We start from the raw sequence: 26568 nt of genomic DNA, 5'->3' as shown, positions 1-26568 counted from the left end.
GGGGCAAAGTAACCTTCTAACATCTACAGTTACATTATGGGGCAAAGTAACCTTCTAACATCTACAGTTACATTATGGGGCAAAGTAACCTTCTAACATCTACAGTTACATTATGGGGCAAAGTAACCTTATAACACAATAGTTTACGTCCAGTTCACAATACTTATTTAATGTCTATTATGAGTCAGGACCAGAGTTAGTTGTTGGGAATATAAAATAGATAAAACACCATCCTTACCTCAAGAAGCTTTTAGTATGGTAGAGAATGCAATCAAATAAAAAAATTAAAATGTAATTAAACATGTTCAGTGATGGTGGTTCATATCCACATCTATAAGACAAGTTTATTGTAGGAGGGGTGTAGTGATCATCGAAGACCTCTTAGAAAGGATGAGGATAATTATGCCTAAAAGATACCTAGAGGCCAGACAAATAAAGAGGAGTGGGGGAGTTGGAGACAGAAGCCAGAATGATCACTATGTAAATGGAAAAAGTAAAAAAGGAGAAAGCAATCATAGGTGGTATTTGACAAGATTGTCTGTAAAAGTCATTTGAGAGGTCATGTGTTAGGTGGAAGGAAATCTGTTGTCTCATAGGTGGTATAAGTGGAGAGATGTGGAAAGCACAGAGTATGTAAATAACTGTTGTTGCAGATTCCCTAAGAAGAAAGAGAGAAAGGGACCCAGAGCTCCACTGAAATGATTAGTCTCCTTTGGAGGAAACCCTTCCTGTTTTACTGTCAAAAGAGGGGAGGAGTGAAGTTAAGACAGTGTTTATTCATTTGTAAAATGGTAAAAATAATAGCAACTACCTTCAAAGGGTTGAGATAAGACCGAAATGATGAAAGGCATAAAATGTTTACCACTGTTTCTCGTAGGTAATACGAGAACACCCCCAAAATGTTAGCTGTTATTTTTCAGATTTTTTTTTTTTTTTGCTTTGTTTCTGATTTTGGAGGGGCAGGAACTTGAGGGCTTGAAACCATTTCTACCTGTTGATCTTTATTCATTATTTGTTTAAATAGGAGAAAAGTTACTTGTGAAGTTATTAGGGAAATGGGCTAGTTGAGCTGACTGAAGGTTGAATTCTTCACTGCCATGGGGAATGGGGAGGAGCAAAACTGATTATGTATACAGGTAGAAGAATCAATTGCTAGTTAGAATAAAGTGTCCAGTAGGGGTTGGAAGCCATGAATTTGCAGTGATGCTAAATCACCCATTTGTGTGATCCATTTCTAGGAAAGGTGGAACTATGTAAATGGCATTCAGAGTAACTAGTAATTTTGTAGAAGTTGTGCAATTATAAATACTGAAAGGCAGATAAGCATCCATGTAAACAAAAATTTTTAAAAAAATTAAAAAGATGTATGGAGAGTTTTAAGATCAATGAAAATTCTAAACTGTGTCAGATGATTTTGAATATTCTTGCATTCTGTGATCATAGCATCAGTTCCTTTGTCGAACTCTGTAATTCTGTTCTACAAATGACATTTTGTTTGAGCAGTTAACAGTTGGTGCCTCAGTTTCAACTGACATTTTGTTACTAAACACAGTTCTAACACCATAAGGTGATTTGTCAGTGGTAAGAAAAAGATGGTTTATATTTCACCATAGTGAGATAGCACAGACGGGAGAGTCAATTGCTTGAAATTCTGGAAAGTGTCCATGCTGTCAAGTCCAACACCATTGAAAACATTTTTTATAGTAGGCCACAAGGTATACTTTTTATGAAAGGAACTATGAAAGAAATTTAGAAACCCCAGAAAGCTTGATGGTCTTGTTTTGATTCTATAAAATGTTCAAGGATCATACCTCCAGTGAGTTTAAATATCCTGAGAATGACCAAAGCAAGTTGTTCAGGAATGTGGCCATGGAAGTTCACATTTTGCATTTCTTTATTTTTCTTTTGGGTACTTTGGGTATCAAAACTAATAAGACCATTTGAATACATTTTTCCCCCTGCAAAGTCTTTTGAGTCTGGAATCATCAGCATTATACACCACTCTTGATATTCTGGAAAGCAGAGTTCCTGTGAAATACGAGAAGAGCCCAAAGATAAGAGAAATATTGAACTAGGAATGTCTTTTAATGAGTAATGATCAGCATCCATATTGGCTTCATCAGTGATGGGCTGTTGATAACCCAGAATACAGCCAAGTTACACAAAGAAGAGTAGTAAACTAATTAACTAACTGCAGAAATTAGATGCCTTATTGCCTTATTGCCACAATAAGATTCATTGTACATTTTCTCTTCTAGAAGCTTTTGACCCTTCATCCTGTAGGGTTAATCAAAAGTTCTGTTATGAAGAGAGAGCAGGAACAGATAACTGTTTCTCTGATTAAGCAATAATGGCATATATATATATATATATATATATATATATATATATTATACATATAATGTTGATCAGTTAATCAGTATAGCAAGTTACATTCTAAAAAGAAGATGGGAATTAAGACTCACTAAAAGAAAAACTAATTTTCTTATACCACTTCAAGGCAAAGGTCATGGAGTAGAATGGTGGGTAAAATTGCCCACATTTCTCAACTTTTTTTATAGTTTTACTTTTTCAAAGGTGCACAGTAGATAAAAATAAGTTATACAGTGGAGTTTAAATACATAAAACAACACTGTGTATCATACAATGTTATACAGTATTCAGTTTAACTGTGATTATTTTAATTCTGAAAAAAGCATAATAGTTTCTGAAACTTGGATGAAGAAGGCTATGAAAACATTATGTAAGAAAGTTGTTTACTAGTTATTGATTCTGGCTTCCACACGCAGCTTAATGATTTGGGTGAGTTGCTTCAGTTTCTTGTCATGTAAAGTGGACATGAACGTGGTGCTTACGTCGTCAGGATATAGTGAACATTAAATAAGTTACTGTATACGTAAAAGCACTTAGTGCCTGGCACATAATAAGCACTCAATAAATATTAGCTTTTATTATTATAGATATACTGTAAATAGCATTCAATAAACATTTACTGAATTGAATAAATGTACTCCGTCATTTATGAGTAGTCTCAAAAGTACTGCAGTAACCTGAGTGAAGGCAAACCAAGTTAACAAAGGAAAGAGGTTAGCATTTTTGAGTACTGACAATGTTCCAGGTGCTTTAGAGACTGTCATCTATTAAGCCTCACTACCTGTGAAAAAAGCATTATTCCTATAATCAGGAAAGTAAGACTCAAAGTAAGATATCCAAATATCAGTAAGAAGATCTGGCACTTGAACTCAAGCCCAGTTATTCAAATTTTATGTTTTTTTCTAATATCACATAACCTCCAAATTCTGAGGTTTTTGACTGGAAATTTTGAACTTGATAATTCTATACTTCATTACCCCATAAATAATCAAGATCTCTTTATTCGAGAAAATGTGAATTGAGTCATTTTCTCGCTATTTATTTATTTTTTTTAAATTAAATCCCATCCAGTGACTTCCTACCAATACAAGTTTATCAAATGGCTTAGTCCTAGGTGAGGTAGGGATATCCACAGATGCATAAACATGAGTTAGGGCTGTAGAGTTGTCTTTTTTTCCACAAACAACGTTAAGTGAAAATCTTCCTTGTGCCTAGCAACAAATTTTACTGAAATCCTATTATATATCACTGATTTTTCTAAGGGAATAGATCAGTGATCAAAATGAATTTCTTAGCATTGTGAAGTTTATATCCTTAGTGCACAGAGTCAGTAAATTGTGTGTGTGTGTGTGTGTGTGTGTTTGCCTCATGTAGGATAATGCATGGGGGGAGCAGGGGTGGGTGATTACAGAAGTCATGCCTGATGAAGTGGGTATTTCTGCTGAGTCCCACATGAAATGCCCAGGGCTGTGTGGCCTTGCGCATCTCTCCCCTGGTGAAGAACGATTCAGGAAGCAAAGCAAGGGTGAAAGCAGGACTGTCCTGGAGGACCAGCAAGAAAGCCAGTCGGGCTAAAGAAGAGGGAGTAAGGGGAATATGAAACACAACACAGCTCTCTCAATCAGTTACATAACAAAACACGATTTAATTAAGTTTGGATACAGGTTTGTTCAGAGGGCTAGATGAGTGCAAGCTTGGGGACAGTACTTCCTGGGGTTAGGGAGGTAAGGGTTGGAAAAGGATTTGATATTTATTTCAGTCTGAGTTTTGAGAAACACTTTGTCAAGGAGAGAAGAAGATAGAGAGGAGATCAAAAAGAACCAAGGAGGAAAAAAAAAAAGAACAAAGCAAGGCATGGATGTTCACAGTGGTAAAAAGCCTGTATGTTGCATTTTGATGTGATCAATAGACTTCTCTATAAGAAGCTTTTTGCCCCTTTATTTGCTTCAAGATAACAAGAAAGGCTTATTTCATAAATCCCAGCAATTAGGAGCCAATATGCTCCCAAATCATCATTTTAAATCGAGATCAAAATCCAAGTAAGAACTTGTATTTATTTTGCTTGCCAGTTGTACTTGGGAATTAATTTACTCTGTCAAGGATCATTTAGCTATTAAAAAACAAACAAAATTTTAAAAATGTTTTAATGTAATTCCCTTGTTGTGCCAAACGTTAACATATTAGAATGTAGTGAAAGAGGCATGGCAAAGGACTAATAGTCTCTCAACAACCACTACTTCTCCTGTCTTGGGATAAGTACTCTTTAATCACCACAGCAGAATATCTAAACGAAGCCCAATGCAAGCAAAAATTCAGAAAGAATTAAAACAGTTATACAGTGGTCCCCTGCACTAGAAGTAATTGTCAAATCCTTATTTATATCCTCATCGGTTCAAAGTACTGAAATTGTGAATTTACTTTTAATCGTTGTTCAATCTCAGGTCAGTAATTTAGGACACAGGAAGGTGGGTCTATGTCATAGGATTAATGCAGATTCTCTAGTGTGTGTGTGTTTGTGTGTGTGTGTTCTTGTGTGTGTGTGTGCGTGTGTGTGTTAGTTCCCATCCTTCCACATTAAGAAGCATAGCAGGTAGCATACTTTTGGCCAAATCTCAGCGGTGGCATATTTCCATCTCCCAGGGGTGTGGGAAGACCCAACTGCACAGCAGTAACAATAATTCTAGCATATCCGTTTATGAAATAACTTTGGCAGTAATGGCAAGAGGATTTGGATGAAAGTGTATTTGTGGTCTTCCAGCTGGAAGATCAGAGCAGAGATTCTAAAGCAAAAGGCACAGAGTGGGATGGCAGATAGTAGCTGTTTGGATAAGAACAGAAGAGAGTTGAGGACCCATGCTGAGCTCAAGGGGAAGTGCAAACAAGGCAGTCATTTCAGAATACCCCCGTTGCCCAGTATGAGCTCGAGGGCTTACCGATGCCATCTGCTGGATATATTTGGGATTTAAAAATGGAATCTACACACTACTCCAGTGTCTCCCTGTACTGTGGTTTTGGCGGTTCTAGTGAAAAGAAAAATGAAAAACAACCCATCTTAAAAAAAAAAAAAAAAAAAAAAAAGAAGCAATGGAAATGAATTCCAGGTTGACTGTACCTTAAGGAGACTGGGGTTTTGTATTTTCACTTCATGTTTTGAAGCATTAGAGTATTTAATTGAATTTCTTTTAGCAGAACTTTGTGGTAGTGCAGTTTCGTCATATATGATACTCAGGACACTGGATGTCGGGTTTGGACTGTAAATCCATTGATCTCCTAAGAAGCTACTATATGCTATAAACTTTATACACAATACATTCCCTTTTTATACTTTACTGGAGGAGAATATAGTGGTTTGTTCCGGTTTAGTTTCTTTTTTTTAATTAGAAAGGGGAAAAAATGGTTAAGAGGAGAAAAGAACAAGTATCACTATTTGGCCAAAACTATTACATATGCATTTGAGTTATACATAAAATATGGTATTTCAACTTTTGTTCCTGTATTTCTAATTGTTTTATGGAAAATGTCCTCTGTTAGTCACATAATCTCTCTGTAGGATTATTTTAAGAACATGACTTTAAAATTAGAAAATTCCTTGTGGTGCTTCAATAAAACTTTAGAACTTTTAGGAATGTATGGCTAAAGTGACATTGATTCTAGACTACATTTCCCCAAAAGTACTAATCCCATAGGATTTATAGTGGGGAAAATTGGTTTCCCCACGGTCAGATCAATTTGGAATATGCCAATTCCAAATATCTCCTGGAATTCCATAAAGCATATTAATTAAAATGGAAGAGTTGGTGTTTATTGAGAGTTTGTCATTGTTGCATTTGAGCTTCACAATGATTTTATTATGTAGGCACAAGTGTTAATCCTAGTTATAAATGAGGAAACTGAGGCTCATAGGATTGGTAATTTGCTCAAAGTCACACCGTAAGAGAACGGAGACATTGACTCATTTACTTTAGAGCTCACGCTCATAGGTCTGAAGTCATATGTCCCCAAATATTATTCATATTAATATGAATTTTATGTTAATTGATTTCAATATTGATATTAACCTGCTCAAAGCTTTGAGGAGTGATGCAGTAATGACATCTATTAATTTGGTTAACCTAGCATTTCTAAATCTACTTGCTATAGAATGCTTATGAATTTTCGTGGAAGTAGTGTCCCACAGAATATAGTTCTAGAAATACTGATATAAGCTATAGACTTGGTATACATAGGAGCCAGGAGGGGAATAGCTCTTTAATATTTCTCTGGCCACTTATTCCAGCATAACCATTGGGGTCCTTCCCCAGGCATGTTTCCACCTGGTGATTTGGAATAGATAGGAGTAGGAAGTAAACACCTGAAATCCTTGCTGCTGCAGGTGCACGGAGCACTGGAACCCTTTGCATAAGCATGTCATATTTAGTACATCCTGCAAAGGGAACAAGTTTAATTTAGTTAAGCCACAAGGTTGAGTGAAAAACAGCATGTTGCTGTTATTGTTTAGTCAATTAAATTGTCCTCTGTGCTCGTAGGAACTGTTCCACATTTATTACCAGTGAGATACACGCTCTGGCAATTTCTTTGCTTCCGATTGTCTTATATTTAGCACATCTAAAGATTTGAGGACAAATGATGGAAGACATGGTGATGAATTGTCAGGCTTTTCTAAAGATTCAGAAGTTCTAAAGTTCCTGCCAGTGACAGATGGTCTGTCCTTACTCATCGCTTGTCTTCCTGACAGGGCTTGATTTTTTTCCCCCTTTTCTGCTCAATTCCCTTAAAATAAGCTCAGCTTCTTGGGAGGCGGGGTAGTCTCATTTGTTATAACTATGTTACTTTGTATCAGTGTCGAAGCAAGTCTGTATGAACATGCACCATGCTCCTTTACACGATTAATATACACATGTCCAGTGATAAGAGAGAAGAAGCATGGGTTAAGAAGGAGAGGAGGAGCAGATTATGAAGGAAAATCCATATTTCCTTTCTGTTATTTTGATAACCAAACATACAGGAGTCTCCATTGGATAGTTTTTTCCTGCTGACTTGCCCAAGCATAATGCTGACTTAATAGCTCTGGCATAATATCATCTTTTGAGGAGGGTTTCTTATCGTTATGGTAATAAAATTTTTATTAATTTTAGGATCTTCAATATTTCATAGCAGTCTAAAATTTCTTGAAATTTTGGACTAAAATATACAATTAGTATTTACTAACTTGCTAGACATTTATAAGAATCCACAGAATGGGCGCCTGGGTGGCTCAGTGGTTAAGCGTCTGCCTTCGGCTCAGGTCATGATCCCGGGGTCCTGGGATCAAGCTCCGCATCGGGCTCCCTGCTCGGCGGGAAGCCTGCTTCTCCCTCTCCACTCCCCCTGCTTGTGTTCCTGCTCTCGCTCTCTCTCTCTGTCAAATAAATAAATAAAAATCTTAAAAAAAAATAAAGTAAAAAAAAATAAATAAAAAGAATCCACAGAATGAGAACACACAACTATAGCAATGATGTGCTCAGATATAAAATAGGTTCCCAGTGAAAAAAAAGGAAAAAAATCAATCAATTGCTTAATCCCTTTCATTGGCTTCAAATATGTTTACTGCTGAAGGAGGAGATGAGATACTTAGGTAAGGAAGATGGGGAAAGGAAACAATTTTCCCTCTTTGAGTTCTAATGTAACTGTGGAAATAAATATAAAGGTTTAAAAAATTCTAGGATATCTTATAGTCACTTCTTAATCTTTTATCCAGAAGTCGTTCAGTCCTTCTAATTAACAATGCCACTAGTCCGATATAGCATTACTGAGACTGAGGTATATCAGGTGAAAAGGGATTAATATTACTAAAAAATAGAAAAACTATCAGATGATTTGATTTGGCTTTACAATATCTAGTTGGCTTTTGTTATCCACACAAATCGCTGCGAATTTCTTTTTATTTAAATATGTCTCTCCTTAGAATGTTCATTATATGTTAGCTCAGTGTGATAATGTGTGGAAAGCATAAACCACATTATCACTCCTTTCCATCTTTTTTTTTTTTAATCTGAGGTAATTTTACTATTCTGAAGGAGATACATATATATATATATATATATATATATATATATACACACACAAACACACATACTATATACCAGTATAGGTATAGTAGTATATTTTATTTTATCTGTACAATATACCTATTCTAGTCATTTAAGTGAAAGAACTCAAAGCTTACCAGATTTCCAAAGTCTAGGCTATTGAACTGCCTGTCATCTTTTTTTGCCCCTTACTAAATGCTCCTTCCATTTATAGTTGTCAGTTCCCTTTTTAACTGGTGGCTTTTTCACATCACTTACTTTTGGTAACATTCAATTATTAAAAAATCAGAGAACTCATGCCAGATCATCGTTGATAAAGATGTTAACATAAACCTAAGGAAAGTATATTCCTCCTCTGATGATGAATGGGAGCATTAACGTTTTGTGTACAACATAGCAATAAAAAAGTTTCAAAGTTTCTTTATAACAGGGTGCTGCCTTAATACATTAATTTGAGTTGTGTATACATATTTTGGTATGTAATTAAAGGACAGACATATCTACCTTTTCCTTCTTAAGTACCTTTCTGGTATAATTTGTCTTCTTTCCCCGAAGAATACTGGGCTCATGAAAGAAGTCCTGAATATTCAACATTTGTGAGAAGGCCAACAAATATTGCATGGTTTTGAAACCATGCCTTTATAAAATCACAAGATTTAAAATTACTCTAATGAGCTGTTTATTAAAATTTATTAAAGTTAGAAAAAGGTACATAGCAAGATTAATAAAAACGCATTACATTAGATTACAATAGGCTAAATTACTCTAACAAGTAGACCCAAAATGTAATGTGTCAAGAGGTTTATTTCTGGGTTAGTACAATACCACATCAGGTAGTAGGAGAGGAATAGGGTCTGTTCCAAGAACTCAAGCTATTGTAGTAAATGATTTATTCCCTTATCTGCAGTAATATGCTAATAATCTTTTTCCTTGTTTCAAATTTATACTATGAAATGTGTTGATACTCATGAGTGAAATTAAAGACAGGAGTGAAGAAGATAATCTCCCTGCTGACCCTAAGCAAGGGAGGGTGGTAGAGTTATTAGAATCATGGCCTGAGGTGAGATATATGCCTTTCTCCTCTACTGAAACACAAGACTGAAACTGTACTTCTATACTGTTTCATGCTTTTGCCTGAAAGTTTACTTCAGGTCAGAGTGTGAAAGATAAATAAGACTAATGGTCTAGACAAATTATTAGTAAGTTACCGTTGTAACCTTTACCTTCTACCTCTTTCATAAGTGCTGTTGTACAAGAAAACTTTTCACTTAAAAAGGTCCACGGGTTAATGAAGAGTTCTTAGAGCCTGAATGTTGCTTAATCTGTCCAAATGGTACAGATTATCAAAATGAAGACAATTTAAGCTAAACTGAGTCATCTCCTCACTCTATGGCTGATATTGCTTCAGTAGTTCTTTCAATCTATATTTTGGCTTTCGTTTCTCTTTGTATTCTTCCTGTTTCTGTATTTTGGTCGTGCTTTTTTTAGTCATGGGCTTTTATAAAAAACATATTTCTCTCTATTTTATCTGGAGAACTACTTTCCTTATATCAGAATCTCTGGTTTGTATTTCTTTAAATTCTTATGGAGTTCCTGCCTATTTTCCAGTACTTTTTATTGCTAATAAATTAGTGATGATTTGTCTAAGATAATTGAAGAAATATAATCATAAAATTAGAAATAAGTGCTGTCATTAATGTTATAAAGTGATTTCTAAAACTGAAAACTGCCAGTCATGTTTTCTACATTGTTTCACATATAAATTGAAAATATATTTATTTCAAAAAATGATAATAATGATATAACTTAAAAATAAATAACATTTCTTCACTTCTATGATAATGTGTTATCTATACACTTCAGTAAATTCATAGGGACTGATGTGATACCTATTGATAGTACAAAATTTATACCAGAATTAAAAAACAAAGATTCTGAAAGTAACTATATCCTTTCAGAAAACACTGAATCATACAAGAAATATATTTCCAATTGTATTTCTCATGATTCAGTGCATCTTTCAACAGTCATTTATCAGTTGGAGGAAGAATAACCAGCAAAACACAATCACCATATTATAACAACTCCTTAATAGTTATTAGAAAGCATCATCACTTAAAACCCAAACTTTGGGCATTATTGCTGAAAATATGAGAATAATCTTTTACAAAACAGTCTCACCTAATATATGACTGTATGCCCCATGGTGTGAGTCATAAGAACATACTTTAAAATATGTGTAAGATTGGATATGGAAAGTGATACAGAAGCTACGTTTACTACACACACACACACACACACACACACACGTATGTGTGCCCCAGCTTACTTTTTTAGCCCAAGAGGGATATGTTCATTTGGAATCAATTTATTCAAAGTTAGTCAGTCAAGATTGCCCCCTATATATTGTTTGCTTTTCCTTTTGCATAAATTGTTTGTGTTTATGTAATTAGCAAGCTAAAAGCTACTGAAGTTACTCACCCATAACTTAATGCTAATATAATGTTTATTGCTTTTAGTTTTTACATTCAAATGATTTTACAATTGAATCTCCTTGGAGAACACAGCACAAAGCGTTTCAGAACACTGAGCAGTTTACTCTGAGAAAATAGCAAGCATATACACAGAGAAATAGCAGAAGATAAGAATGCTAAGTTAGAGCCAGATTATGGAGGGATATGTACTTAGATAATAGAAAGCCATCAAAGTTTATTTGGAATAGGAAATGTGATTTGAACTACACTCCCAGTTAAATTGCTATGTGGTATTATTTATTTTTTTAGTTGAAACCTGTTTTTCTAGGCTTGTGATGAATTTTATTTTCAAACTTAATTAGCAAGTCTACAGTGCATCTACACGTCAAACACAAATGCTTCTATGATGTTCAGCTAACAGTTTTCCATCTTTTATTTAATAACAAAGATCTTTCTAATGTGATATGAAGTTTTTTTGCCATTTGCAAGTATATTCATTTGGTTTGGTTTGGTTTGGTTTTCACTATTAATGCTGACTGATAGCTGGTTTGTTTTCTGTTCTAGGTTGTGGAGACTAATTTGGTTGCTTTTGACTGTCACTGGATCATTATAAATGAGGTAACACCAACTAAACCTTATTGTCAACTCTGGGTCCTGTTTTCATATAGTTAGTCACAGCATTTCCTATGGCCTTGGAATCCTAAGAGGAAATAGAACACAAAGTAAACTTTTAGCTTCCTGACTGGATGCTAACTAAAAATGGAATAAGGAGTTTTAAAAAATTATAAATGGCTTTGTATGAATAAAATAAATGGAGACCGTCTTCCCACTGAGTATCTTTTAGTCTTTTCCGTTGGCATACACTGACTGCTTCGGGAAATCATCTTTATACAAAGTACAGTTCTTCTTTGTAAGCAAAGTGAATTCCTCCCAGTGGAGTCCTTGTGTTCCATTTATATTTTAATGTTGTTTCTAGAACTTTTATATCCACCCTCCTTACATGAGGATTAAATAGTTCAGCATATGAATATGAATAAAAAAGAATAGATATTTTTTTCTTTTCATGATGAAATACAACTATTTTAAAATCCATCAAGTTGTCAAATGCTTTATGAAAGTTTTTTATAAAGACAATACATAAGATTAAAAATATATTACAACATGAGAACTCTGTGAGAGAGATCGTTCCATTGGCACCTGCCAGTCGGAATTGGAAAGGACAATGAGCAGATCAGTCATGGACAAATAATGAGATCACATGAATTTGTCCTCAACAAGACCTAGCATTCTTATCATATCTATTACTTAGGAATAAAAAGAATGTATTATTTATCTGTTAGCTGTGTTACTATGGATATATAATGTAATCACCCTGTGTCATTTGTATAGTAAGTATAATATTTACTTTATAAACTCATTATAAAAATTAAGTGAGATATTACCTAATACTCTTAACATATGCTGACCAATGACACTCAATAAATGGTACTACAATAATGATTATATTACACTAAAGTTCACAGATCAGTTTCTTACATGTTAATGTGTTGAATAGTAAACATTATTCTATGAAGCATTGAGGGAATGACGTTCATAGAGGGTAAATGATTTTACACAGAAAAATAAAAATGATTCAAAGTTTCAAGTTGTGTCTTCTACACATTGGTAGAATTTTAGCATCATTCTTTTTTTTTTAGCAATAATTAACATATTATGTCATATTAGTTTTAGGTGTGTAACACAAAGATTATATGTGTATATATATATATACACACTTAAAAGTGATCACCACAATTAGGTACCATATGTAGCCATACAAAGTTACAGTCTTTTTTTCTTGTGAAGAGAACTTTTAAGATACACTCTCTTAGCAGCTTTCAAATATGCAATAGGATATTACTGACTACAGTCACCATGCTGTACATTACATCCCCATGATTTATTTTATAACTACAAGTTTGTATTTCTTAATCCCTTTCACCCATTTCCCCCATCCTAATCCTCCTCCCCTCTGGCACCCACCAATATATTCTCTGCATCTATTAGTTTTGCTTGGTTTTGTTTGTTCATTTCTTTTGTTTTTAAGATTCCACATGTAAGTGAAATCGTAACGCATTTGTCTTTCTCTGTCCAACTTATTTCACTTAGTGTAATACCCTTACGGTTTATTCATGTTGTTGTGAATGGCAAGATTTCATTCCCTTTTATTTATTTATTTATTTATTTATTTATTTATTTATTTATTTATTTATTTTTAAGATTTTTTATTTATTTATTTGAGACAGAGAGAATGAGAGACAGAGAGCATGAGAGGGAGGAGGGTCAGAGGGAGAAGCAGACTCCCTGCCGAGCAGGGAGCCCGATGCGGGACTCGATCCCGGGACTCCAGGATCATGACCTGAGCCGAAGGCAGTCGCTTAACCAACTGAGCCACCCAGGCACCCTCATTCCCTTTTAAAGCTGAGTAGTATTCCATTCTGTGTGTATGTGTGCATGTGTGTGTGTGTGTGTCCATTTATTAACTGATGGAAACTTAGGTTGCGTCTATATTTTGGCTACTGTACATAATGCTGCAACAAAATGGGGGTTCTTAGACCTTTTTGAATTAGTGTTCTTATTTTCTTTGAATAAATACCCAAAAATGGAATTGCTGGATCATATGTATTTTTTTTTTAATTTTTTGAGGCGACACCATACGGTTTTCCATAGAGGCTGTACCAATATGCATTCCTACCAGCACTGCACAAAGTTTCCCTTTTCTCCACATCCTCCCCAACACTTATTATTTCTTATCTTTTTGGTAATATCCATTCTACCAGGTGTGAGGTGATCTCTCATTGTGATTTTGATTTGCATTTCACTGATTATTAGTGATATTGAGCATCTTTTTGTGTGCTTGTTGGCCATCTGTATGTCTGCTGTGGGAAAATGTTTGTTCAGATCCTCTGCCCATTTTTAGATTGGTTTTTTGCTATTGAGATGTATGAGTTCTTTATATATTTTGTTTTTGTTTTTGTTTTTTTTAAGATTCATTTATTTACTTTAAAGAGAGAGAAGGAGCTGAGTGGGGAGAGGGGCAGTGGGAGAGAATCTTCAAGCAGACTCCTCACTGAGTACAGAGACTGACATAGGGCTCCATCTCATGACCCATGAGATCACGACCTGAGCTGAAAGCAAGAGGCTGAAACTTAACTGATTGAGCCACCCAGGCACCCCTCTTTACATATTTTAGATATTAACCCCTTATCAGATATATGATTTGCAAATACCTCCTCCTATTCAAAAGGTTACTTTTTCATTTTATTGATGGTTTCTATCACTGTACAGAAGTTTTGTTTGTTTTGTTTTTAGTTTGACGTAGCCCTAACTTGTTTATTTTTTGCTTTTGTTGCCCTAGCTTTTGGAGTCAAATCCAAAAAGTCGTGACCAAGACTTATGTCTAAAAGCTTTCCACCTTCTTTTTTTATAGGAGCTTTATGGTTTCAGGTCTTACATTCAAATCTTTAATCCATTTGAAGTTAATTCTTGTGCATGGTCTAAGATTCTAATTTCATTCTTTTGTGTAGCTGTCCGGTTTTCCCAACAGCATCTATTCTGGACTGCCTTTCCTATTGTATATTCTTGGCTCTTTTATTCTAAATTAATTGATTGAACATAAATACATGGGTTTCTTTCTGGGCTATATGTTGTGTTCCATTGATCTATGTGCCTGTGTTTATGTCAGTACCATACTATTTTGATTACTACAGCTTTGTAATATAGTTTGAAATCAGAGAGTATGATGCCTCCAGGTTTGTTCTTCTTTCTCAAGGTTGCTTTGGCTATTCAGGATCCTTTGTGTTTCCATACAAATTTTAGGATTGTTTGTTCCATTTATGTGAAAATGCCATTGGAATTTTGATGGGGATTACAAGGGTTCTGTAGATTCCCTTGGGTAATATGGACATCTTAACAATATTAATTCTTCCAATCCATCAACATGAAATATATTTTCATTTAGTTGTCCATGTCTTAGAGTTTGCAGTATAAAACTCTTTCACTTCCTCGGTTAAATTTGTTTCTCGATATTTCATTCTTTTTAAACAGTTGTGAGTGGGATTGTTTTCTTAATTTCTCCTTCTGTTTTTGCTGCAACCCATAGATTTTGGTGTGTTACAGTTCCATTTTCATTTGCTCATTCCCTTACATGTCACAAGTTCTTTTTCTCTGTCTTTTACGATTCTCTTCTTATCTTTAAGTTTTGAAATTTAATTATAAGGTATCTTGATGTGGCTGTTTTTGGGTTCCTCTTATTTGGAATTCTCTGGACTAACTGGACCTGGATGTCTGTTTCCTTCCCCAGGTTAGGGAAGTTTTCAGCCATTATTTCTTCAAATACATTTTTCCGTCCCTTTCTCACTCTGTTCTCCTTTTGGGACTTCCATGATGCAAATTTTGTTCTGTTTGATGTTGTTTTATAGGTTCCTTAAGCTATCTTTGGTTTTTGATTTGTTTTCTTTTTGCTGCTCTGACTGGTTGAGTTCTACTGCCTTGTCTTCAAGATAACTGATCCTTTCTTCTGCTTCATCTAGTCTGCTGCTGAACCTTTCTAGTGTATTCTTCGGTTGAATTATTGTATTCTTTAGCTCTATGACTTCTGTTGGTATTTTCTTATATTTTCTATCTCTCTTTGAAGTTCTCACTATTTTTATTCATCTTCTTCTGAGTTTGGTGAGCATCTTTATGACCATTATTTTGAACTCTTTATCAAGTAAATTAAATATCTCTGTTTCATTAAAGTTTTTTTCCTGAGGTTTTATGGTATTCTTTTGTTTGGAACATACTCCTTTGTTTCTTCATTTTGCTTGACTATGTTTGTTACTATGTATTGGGAAAAACAGCTTTCTCTCCCAGTCCTGAATGAGTGGCTTTGTGTAGAAGATGAACCTTCATTCAACCCTGACCTAGCTCTTGGTTGTCTCTGAAACCTCTGTGATTGCCTAAGAAACGTGATTTATTCTTGATCAGTCCCAATTGTTGAAATTGTGCCAATCCTGCCAGTGTTCCAAAGGGAGGGATCCCAGTTAACACCTGGTTTCATGCTGATTGGAAGCTCAGGCACCAATTTTTAAAGGATGCAAATATATATTGTAAACCCTGTTGGCCTCCAGACAAGTCCATGTAAAGGTGTTCCCTTGCTGACTTATAAAAATTGGGGTTCCAGACAAGTGTATAAACTCCTTTCTTGAAGCTACTGGCAAGCTGTAGTGAGGCAAGGGAGAGCACAAAGATGGCAACCTCTGGCCTATGTAGCCTCTGGATATGTGGCAGTCCTGAAGCCTGCCCCTCTGGCTGAAATTCCAGGACAAGTAAAATAGGTGTTCTTCCGAGGAAGATGTAGATGTTTCAGTCTGCTTTCTGTGCTATGGCCTGGGGATGGTAGCCTGCCAAGAACTGTCTCTCTGATTATTTCAATCCCATGGAACCCAGAAATGCAAGCCCCCCTGGACCCCTGAGCCAACTGCTCAAGGGTGTCTTGTGTGTGGACTATGTATGTTTGCTAGTTTGAACAGGGCCACGGGATAGTGTGAGGCTACAGCATGCCTGCTGGCTTTAGCGGGACCACAAGAGAGTGCAGGGCTGGGGCACACCTACAAGCAAGGTAGAGTGACAGTGCAAAAATGATGCCCACCAGCACCTTCATCCCCAGAGAGAGGCCAACAGGTCCCTGCCCCTCTGGCAGATGCATTAAGATTAGCAAATGAATTTCTTTCATATATGCTCTGGGTGGGTTTCGAACTGCTGCTTTTGCACTGGGTCCTGAGGTGAATGAGTCTATGTGTAAGCCCTTTAAAAATGGAACCTCAGGGGCGCCTGGGTGGCTCAGTTGGTTAAGTGACTGCCTTCGGCTCAGGTCATGATCCTGGAGTCCTGGGATTGAGTCCCACATCAGGCTCCCTGCTCAGCAGGGAGTCTGCTTCTCCCTCTGACCCTCCCCTCTCTCATTCTCTCTCTGTCTCTCAAATAAATAAATAAATCTTAAAAAAAAAAAAAATGGAACCTCAGTTCCCTACAGCTCTTTGGGTCTCCTAGATGTAAGCCCCATTGGTTTTCAAAGCCAGAAACTTTGAGGGCTTATCTCTCCACTGTAGGTCCTAAGGTTTGGGATGCCAAAGGTGGGGCATACACCCCTTGCTTCTCAGGGAGAAGCTGTATTTGTGAAATACCTCTCAACTGTGTGTCATCATGCTGGGGGTGGGCTTTTTGATAACCATGTCTCTGCCTCTCCTACCCATCTTGATGTGGCTCTTTATGTGCTCAGCTGATTTCCAGTACTTTTTCAGAGGAGATTATCCCATATGCAGCTGTTGATTCAGTGTGTCCAAGTGTGAAGGTGAATTCAGGATATTCCTATACAACCTATTTATTTATTTATTTATTTATTTATTTAAACTTAGTTGATGTACAATATTGCATTAGTTTCAGGTGTGTGATATAGAACAAGTATTACGCTCACCACAAGTTTAGCTCTCTTTTGTCATCATACAACACTAGTATAATATTATTGACTCTATTTCTTATGATGTGCCTTTTAATCCCTTGACTTATTCATTCCATAACTAGAAATCTGCATCTTCCTCTCCCCTTCACCCGTTTTGTCCATCTTCCCAACCCCCCATCATTCTGGTAACCATCAGTTTGTTCTCTATAGGTTTGATACTGCCTTTGTTTGTTTATTCATTTGGTGTTTGTTTTGTTTTGTTTTTAGATTCCAAATATGAGTGAAATCATATGGTCTTTCTCAGTCTGACATATTTCACTTAGCATAATACCCTCTAGGTCCATCTATGTTGTTGCAAATAGCACAATCCCATTCTTTTTTATGACTGCATACTATTCGTGTGTGTGTGTATCCATTTATCTATCAGTGGACACTTAGATTGATTCTGTATCTTGCCTATGCCACCATCCTGAACTTTCTCTGATGATTTTTTCCAGTTCAGCGTAAAGACACAAAACATCTTGCAAGCTTGTTTTGGGCCTGCCCAGCTTTAGGGCTACATGATTTGTTGCTGTATTTCTCGTTCAGGTTGAGACGTATTTTTCTGAGATCCCCACAGATGATAATATGTATGTGTGTGAGATCTGCTTTCCTTTTTTTATTATTATTATTTCTTATTAACATATAATGTATTTTTTGTTTCAGGGATACAGATCTGCTTTCTAATAAAGTTTTGATACCTTCTAATTTTCTAATACCTCTCAATTTTCTATCTATAATGACTAACATCAGGAGACAGAGAAGGGAAAGGGAAATCTTAGTAAATTTCAGGATAACTTTTCAAATTGGATGTTTTAATTTGTATTTTTCAGCATGGAATCTATGAGTCAAGTAAATTAGACAGTTTGCCAAATACTACACAACCATTAAGTGGTGATAAAGGGTTTAAAAACATTTTTTTCCAGTCTAAACTTTTTTTTGGATAATTCTCCTTATAGATTTTTTTTTTTAATTTCTGCTGCCTCAGTTTTAATCTTATGGAAATGATTTATACCATTCATTTTTGTCCTTAGGTTAATTATTTTCTAGATTACTATTCTTTGAAATAAAAAATCCTCTTAGTTTTTTTCATTTTTATCTTACACCCAACTTATGATGGGGAAGAGACCACACAGATTTCCTGGTAAAAAACAAGCTGGAGTCATTTTACTTGCTTGTATCAATAGAGCCAGCTAGGAAAAAAGTGATTTATTGCCTCCTTAGAGAAATAGATTAATTAAACGAATTAATACTTAGAATTATTAAATAAAAATGTCCATTCCCTTCTATTCTTTGATAATATTACATAGGAGACCCCTGGATTACTTTTTTTTTCCATATCCAATTTAACTTCTATCAACATGCCTGAATCTTAAAAGTGTGAACCCAGGTAGAGCTTCTGGAACATCAGCGGTCATCTATCTACTGCTTGTGTGTCTATTTGTGCTGTGGGAGAAATCACTCCTTCATATCATACAGAGGAAGTCTGAGGAGACTAGAGTGTATTTCACTAGTGACGAATATTCAGGAAATAATAATAACACTTTCTATTTTAGCATAGATTTCATAAACATTGAGAGTCTTTTTAAGCTTACAATTAAATTTCTTTCATAAAATATTAGAAGGAAAATGTTGTCTTTAAATGGATGTTCAATAATTTGGGCCACTATTTTGCAAATAAAACATTCACACAAACAAAGCGATCTAACCAGCAAATAACTCACTAACTGTTAGAAGTATAGAAGACCACAGTTCTTTTTTACCTTCTTCACACTTGGATTTTTACTGTAATAGTTATAACTATAACTTTGCCTTTACCATTCCTGAAACCCTTGTGTCCTTTTTACATGCAGCCCTTCTTACTAGTCCTTGAGCAGAGCTGTCATTTCTTTGGGGCAAGTCAGTACCACCTACCTTTGAAAAATCTGATGTTCAGTCCACAGTTTATATTTGTTATTAGTTTTATCTAGACTAGGTTCAAACATGTTTTCTGTATTTTCATTCCTAAGAAAAATCATCATTATCCATATATCTGCAGCCAACATTCTTCTAAATGATTCCATTTGGTTACCTCATTTTTTTTTTTTTAAAGATTTTATTTATTTATTTGACAGAGAGAGACACAGCCAGAGAGGGAACACAAGCAGGGGGAGGGGAGAGGGAGAAGCAGGCTTCCCGCCGAGCGGGGAGCCTGATGCGGGGCTCCATCCCAGGACCCTGGGATCATGACCTGAGCCGAAGGCAGACGCTTAATGACTTGAGCCACCCAGGTGCCCTTGGTTACCTCATTTTCTCTGAAATATGCCTTCGGAAACTTGACTCTCACTACCTTTACTTCATTTATGAGTTGTTTATACAAATTTATAATAAATGAATCAAATTTATCCTCGTTTCCGTAAAAGAAGAAACATAGATTTCTCAAATTTGTTAGGAAGTTAACAAACTCTAAAAGTAGTAACAACAACAGCAAAAATCTACCCATATGCAAATGTCCATTTGACTGAACACGGAAAACATGAATCTGTCTGGTTTGGTTTGCATAGCTACTATTTTGTTGCTAATGTTAAAATGGGTTGCAAACATTTATTTAATCTATTGCACCAATAGTTTTTTAGAAAGGTACTATAAATCAAAGTTGGCATTGTGCATCATGATACAGATTGATGTACAAACTTGAAAACAATATATTTTTTTCATTTGCATTAAGTGTGCTGTAATAATTAGAGGCTGTGCTAACTCATACAGCGTAATCAATCATATGTTAGTAGCTGGTAATGGTATTTATCTTCTCCCTGCAATCAGTGAATCCAGCTCAGAACAGCCTTTCCATATAAGTATTGTCATCCCCCCTCAGGGTCGTGAAGCAGATGGCCTAGCACTCTATTTAAGTTTTACAAAAGTTAGAAATTCGGATAGAAAAATATGCACTGTTTATTTTTTTAAAGATTTTATTTATTCATTTGACAGAGAGATAGCGAGAGCAGGAACACAAGCAGGGGGAGTGGGAGAGGGAGAAGCAGGCTTCCCGCCGAGCAGGGAGCCCGATGTGGGACTTGATCCCAGGACCCTGGGATCATGACCTGAGCCGAAGGCAGACGCCTAACGACTGAGCCACCTAGGCGCCCAATATGCACTGTTTAGAGATGCAAGAAGCATCATGCTATAAGCACCCTCTATTCTCTGATAATACTGAACCTGACCTTTTGGTGCCCTGACTTCTTGTTTAAATAATTTACGTTAATCGCTGCAATTGAGTATTGCAGTTAAGGAGAAGTTGTTTAGATTAAAAAAGCCTATATATGTAAAGGATGTTGTTCATTTTTCCTAGTTTAGTGATTAATTGAACTGCTCACTACTAGTCTCTCAAGCAGAAAGTTGCCATTCTGTTGCACTTCCTGCTGGTATATAGCCTAGAGTTGGTTTTGTTCCATATTTCAACATCATATTTGTGTAATTATTTCACATTAATGTTAAATTTTGTGGAAGAATCAAAGGAGCATCATTGCTGAAGCATGAAGAATACAAACATTAGCAAAAACAACAACAAAAAGCATAATCTTTTCAAACTATGCCACATAGTACACTGCTTAATGGCATTACTAAAATCTGGTTTATTTGATAGTGTTGAAGTTATGAAAGCATCCCAGTTCTACACTTAAAATTTCAGGTATCTATCTTTAGAAGATAGTTTGGTGAAGTCCTGCCATTCATTCATTTATTCATTCATTTTTAAATTTATCAACATTTAGTGAATACCTACTATGAGATAGAAACTTTGTTAGATGCTAAATGATTTTAAAAAAGAAAAAAAAAAGGAAAAAGAAAGGAGAATCTCTTCTTCAAAATAGTTTATGCAGTATAGATTGGCATCTGATCTAATGGATTTTGAGAGTCTTTCCTTTCCTGGAATTCATTAATTTAAACCTAAGCTGATACACTACAGAAATTTGGGAGCGATTCAGTTCTCCTAAAAGATTTGTTCTGTGAAGTGGCTGTTTCTTGATGGAGTTGTATCCCTGCTAGGTATTTTAGCTTTCCTCTTCCTTCTCTCTTACACATTTCAGGGTTCACCTACGAAACTATTACAACAAAGTGAATAGAAATATTTTCTTGACTATTTTGACTTGATTATTAGTAATTTATTATTATTATTATTAAGTTATTTTTTGAAAAAAAAAAAAAAGACTGTATGCCTTACTCCTAAGGAGGTACAGCAAAAAGTTCGATACAATAAAACATATTTTTTAAATCTTTATTGCATTATTAATTCTTATATCAGAAATATACTCATTCATATAAAGACTACAGAAAGGGCAAACAATTTGTTATTTAGCCTTTTTAAATTCTTTAAAACTCAGAAAATTTCTGTATATCTTTATAGAGATTAGCATAATTTGGTGGTACTGGAGGCTTGGAAGAGTGAGTGTTTGAACCGGTTCTATATATGGTTATTTTTTAAAATCTGATGGTTTGCACATTTTTTAAAGTTCGGAGTCTTAGAACAATGTAGATTCTAATAGATTATATAATAGTTTCATATTTTATTATAGAAGTTTACTTATGGATTTTTTTCATTTAAAAGGGTATCTTAACAGATTAAGTATTCATTTGACTTTCAGTGTTTACATAACATTGCATCTGTCACTCTTGAAATGCACATTTTGAAATGGCAAAAGTAAAGTTCTGTAAATATAAAATAGCTGCCTAATCAAGTTTTCATATCACTATCAAACTATTTTTGAGATCAGGTGTCAAAACTAAAACTGCAAGTGAATTTTTTGAGACAGACTGTCTGTTAACTTCATTCAGAATGGCAGATTCTTTCCTCTCAGAAAATTACTTCCTTTTCCCTTCCCCAAATAATAATAGACAAAATATATTCGATTTAAACTGACATTTCCTCAGATATAGTTTAGTCACTTAGACACCTGAGAACTTCAGTTTTCAAAACCTGTAAAAGGTTTTTGTGGGCTTCAAAATAGTCCACTTAAAGACTTTGGCTCATGATAGATTACTTTATTATTCCTTATAGAATCATCAGGGTGGGGGTGCCTGGGTGGCTCAGTTGGTTGGGCGACTGCCTTCGGCTCAGGTCATGATCCTGGAGTCCCTGGATCGAGTCCCGCATCGGGCTCCCTGCTTGGCGGGGAGCCTGCTTCTCCCTCTGACCCTCCCCCCTCTCATGTGCTCTCTCTCTCTCATTCTCTCTGTCTCAAATAAATAAATAAAATCTTTAAAAAAAAATTGTAGAATCATCAGGGTGTTAATTTAAATACTAGAAAAATATATCTTTATAGTTTTAATTTCTATCATTCGTGAGTATTAATCTAAATATTTCCCATGAGGAAATGTGGATTTCTTGTATAATTACTTTAGAGAGTGTTTCTTTTAATGACATTTATAAATTCATACCATGAGTAAAGAATATTTTGAATGAAGACCTTGGAATTTCTCTGGTTCTTTATTTATAAAGTAAGAATCACAGTATCTGAATCAGAATGCAGTTTTTAGTAGAAAATGAGACAATAGGTGAAGTGCTTAATATTTTATCAAATATATAGTAGAGAGTTAATGTAAGTTTTTGTGCTAACATGCTGATTTGTAGTTCATCAAGGCTGGGGCAGGTAGTAATGGTACTCTTTGACAAAATGTTGCTATATCAGTATTACTAAAGAAAAAAAGACCACAGGTATAACAAAAATTAGTTAACATTATGGAAAAAGTGGTAGAATCTCTCACTGCCTTTTAAATAAAAATTCCTGTCTGCACAACATGGAATTAAAAAAAAAAAAGTAAAGACACTAAAAGGCAATATTAATTACTTTTAAAAGATTTCTGGTTAAATTTCAGGCTTAAAATGGAGTTGAGGAGACATTGTTTAATTCTGCTTTGTGAGTAGATAAAAGAGAATTAAAAAGTGACCTGCTTTTTGCCAGATAGTGTTTCTGATGGCTAGTGAAAGGACGTAGACTAAAGGAAAAAGATGGCATTTTAAATGAGAAAAATCATTTTTTATGGTACATTAAGGATTAATTGACCAGAAATCCAGGATATTATACTGAATACAGCTGATGGCAGGTATTGTTTTATTTTCAGAAAATCTCAATTCTGTAAAGATAAAAAATAAAGAATGAATTTTAAAACTAATATATGCTTTAAATAAGAATAATATGTAATTAATCTAGAGAGGAAAAGAAGACAATTTACACCTGTAAATAGTCTTTTTCTTTTTCATTATTCTGTAATAATTCTTCAAATCAAAACTGAGAAATGCTCACTACAGTCCAAAATTTATCTTGTGTCAAATCTTTTATTTCTGCTGCTATAAAAATCTACTAAAACCAATAATATGTAATTGCAAAGGCTTCGTTGGTTTAAAACATTCCAAATGGACAATATGAAGCACAAACTTCTTTAGTAAAGACTGTCTTAAAACTAAAATTTATTCTGATTCACTTCTATTCTGACTAATTCCAGTTAGAACAGATATTATATTATAAAAATATTATTTCATTTTCATTACTTCTGCATCCATGATTGAGCCAAGTCTTTAAGTTCTGGAGTTGGGAGGTGGGAGGAAAAGGAAATAGAAAATATGTTCTTTGAGTTTGACAAATACTCACATGTAAGATAACATCAATTTGGATAAAGAACATTGGGTTTTTTTTTTCTTTCATCTCTCCTGGTTCACATTGTATAATAAGAAATGTTTCATCTTTATGAACACTTTGCTAATCTGTTCTTTACCAAGAGAAATGTATGAGTTAATGCCAGTTCTAAGAAATAATTGGGAAATATTTTTTTAAATGTCATCTTGCTTTCTTTACATGCTTTATTTAAAAATCCCATTTTTCACTGCTAAGAACAATATATATATATTCCTCTTACATTACAACTATCTTCTGGGTACTCAGTTACATTGCAACTATCTTCTGGGTACCTTGAAATCCAGCTATTTTATGATCTTTTTCAACATTTAGACAAATATTTTTCTAAAATGTTCCACATAATACACTAGAAAATTACTATAAGTAAGGTGCATTTAAGGCAATTGCTCCATTTAGACTTATTTAGGCATTAATGTATATAATTTAAAGCACAAACAACACCTACAAATGAGTTGATCATTTTAATGAACATGTATTGTTTTCATTTGGATGTGTCCTAAGCACTCAGCAAATGCGTTATAGTAACGAATTCCTTAGCATTTACAAATAACTCATTAATAGTTGTGTGTTTCTGTTACTGTATTAAAGCATTTCTAATTCTTCCATTTCTTATCTTATCTTATAGGAAATAAATGATGTGGATGTTCAGGAACTTGTAAGAAGGTCAATTGGAAGGTTAACAATCATCCGGCAGACATTTCCAGTCCCCCAGAACATAAGTCAGCGATGTTTCCGTGGCAACCATCGAATATCTTCAACATTGTGTGATCCAAAGGATCCATTTGCTCAGAATATGGAGGTATATTCTAAATGCTACAGTATTTCTCTCGAGGTGCTTCATTGGCCAATTTTAGAGAGAGCTTTTTGAGTTGTATTAGATTTAGAATGATACATGTTTGCATGTTCTGAACTATTCTCTTCCTCTAGAAATTTAATTAAGTCTGATGCAGGAGTGCTAAGAATTTGTGTCTTTGATCTTTTTGACCTCATTATAACAAAATATATACTCATTTAATAAAAATATAATAATCAAAGTTTATTTCCTTTTCAGCAAGTAGATCTATAGCATTTACCATGGTAGAATTTGTGATTGACATTCCTTAATGCCAAATTCCAAATTATTAAATTTGCTTGACTTTTCTGGCGTGACAAGGACATAGACATTTATTCTTCTTTTAATGATTAGTCTCCAGTTTGAAGATGTTCATCAAAAAACTACTTAGAAATGCAAAAGATATATATAGTCCTATCCAAATCAGATGGGATATAATTGAAACCTTTGCTATTCAGAATACAACAAAGAACTTGAAAGTAAATAAATAAAATCTCTGAGCAGCAAAATAGAGGACATCCAATCCCTGCAATTTACTCATAAGGATGTCCTTTAAATACTCACCTGAAGCCTATTTTCTTTTTTCTTAAGGAAAATGTTATCAGATTCTGTTTTATTTAGTTTTATTTCCTTTGCACTGGAAATCTCAATATGTCAGGTGGAATGGGTTGTTACCAAAGCAGGCACATCGACAACAGTCAGAAGCCATAAGAATCACTTTCTAGGAGGCAAAAGACAGGAAAAAATAAATTAATCAGATATACTAATTCAAATATCCTGTCAATGTAGGACTTTTCCTATAAAAACAACTCTGTCATAAAACAACTCCTAAGGGTATAATCGTATACTGCTAGCATATTAGTATTTAAACAATAACTCAGAAGGCAACAAAGATTAAAGTAATAGTCAATTTCAGAAGTCAGAAAAATATATATTTTAGAAAACTATTCCTTCAAAATGTTTAATATCAAAAATGTTTTAGTGCTTAGAGATTCTCAGTTTGGACAGTTTGGAAATATAACCCTGTAAGAATTAGTTCATCCCCAATAATACTGGATAAATAAGGTCATTTTGTAAAACGACTTCTTCCTTTGAAAGACATCTCCACATTTTTCCTATCTTTAGTCAGCTTTGGATTTTTTTTTAGATGAATTACTATTTATCCAACCACTTCTTCATACTTATTACCTTTGTAAGGAGCAGCATGTATTTACCAGGACCATTGCCCATAGAACTTTGTGTTCCCTACTAGGCTTTAGGCTCTGTGAGACTAGGTCTCCTCCAGGATCTGGTATCATAAAATCCCATGAAGTACACGTCTATTTGTTTCCTCCATCACACCTACCACACTGCTTTGCTTCTTCATGAATATTTATGGATTTGAATGTAATTAAGGAGAAGGCAATGGTTAAAGTAAGCCACTCTGAAGCCTAAACAAGGCCTGTTTAAATTTTAATGCCAGTATTATATGCTTATAATGACCCGTCTTTTCATATTAATTGGTCATGACCATGATTGATATGAAAATAATAGAATTCTAAATGGAGAAAATGGAAGAATTTTGATTAAGAAAATTTTGAAATAGTAAAGGCCATTCCTGTGAAAGGAAGTAGCAGGAAATGTACAAATTGGG

At 34.7% G+C, this 26568-nt stretch overlaps 1 protein-coding gene across 1 annotated transcript in view; it reads left to right on the top strand.

Moving 5' to 3' along the window:
• Positions 1 to 26568, top strand: part of GRID2 (glutamate ionotropic receptor delta type subunit 2) — a 1404204-nt gene that overhangs the window by 864315 nt on the left and 513321 nt on the right. Inside the window, exons 5-6 of the mRNA XM_035004503.1 lie at positions 11480 to 11533; positions 24729 to 24902. Of these exons, the coding sequence (XP_034860394.1) occupies positions 11480 to 11533; positions 24729 to 24902 (228 nt within the window). The remainder of the gene's footprint in view (positions 1 to 11479; positions 11534 to 24728; positions 24903 to 26568) is intronic.

This window comes from Mirounga leonina, unplaced genomic scaffold (genome assembly GCF_011800145.1).
Source record: "Mirounga leonina isolate KUSES-001 unplaced genomic scaffold, KU_Mleo_1.0 Mir_129, whole genome shotgun sequence".
NCBI lineage: Eukaryota > Metazoa > Chordata > Mammalia > Carnivora > Phocidae > Mirounga > Mirounga leonina.
Note: the sequence above shows the minus strand (reverse complement) of the source record. Positions and strands in the feature narration are given on the sequence as shown.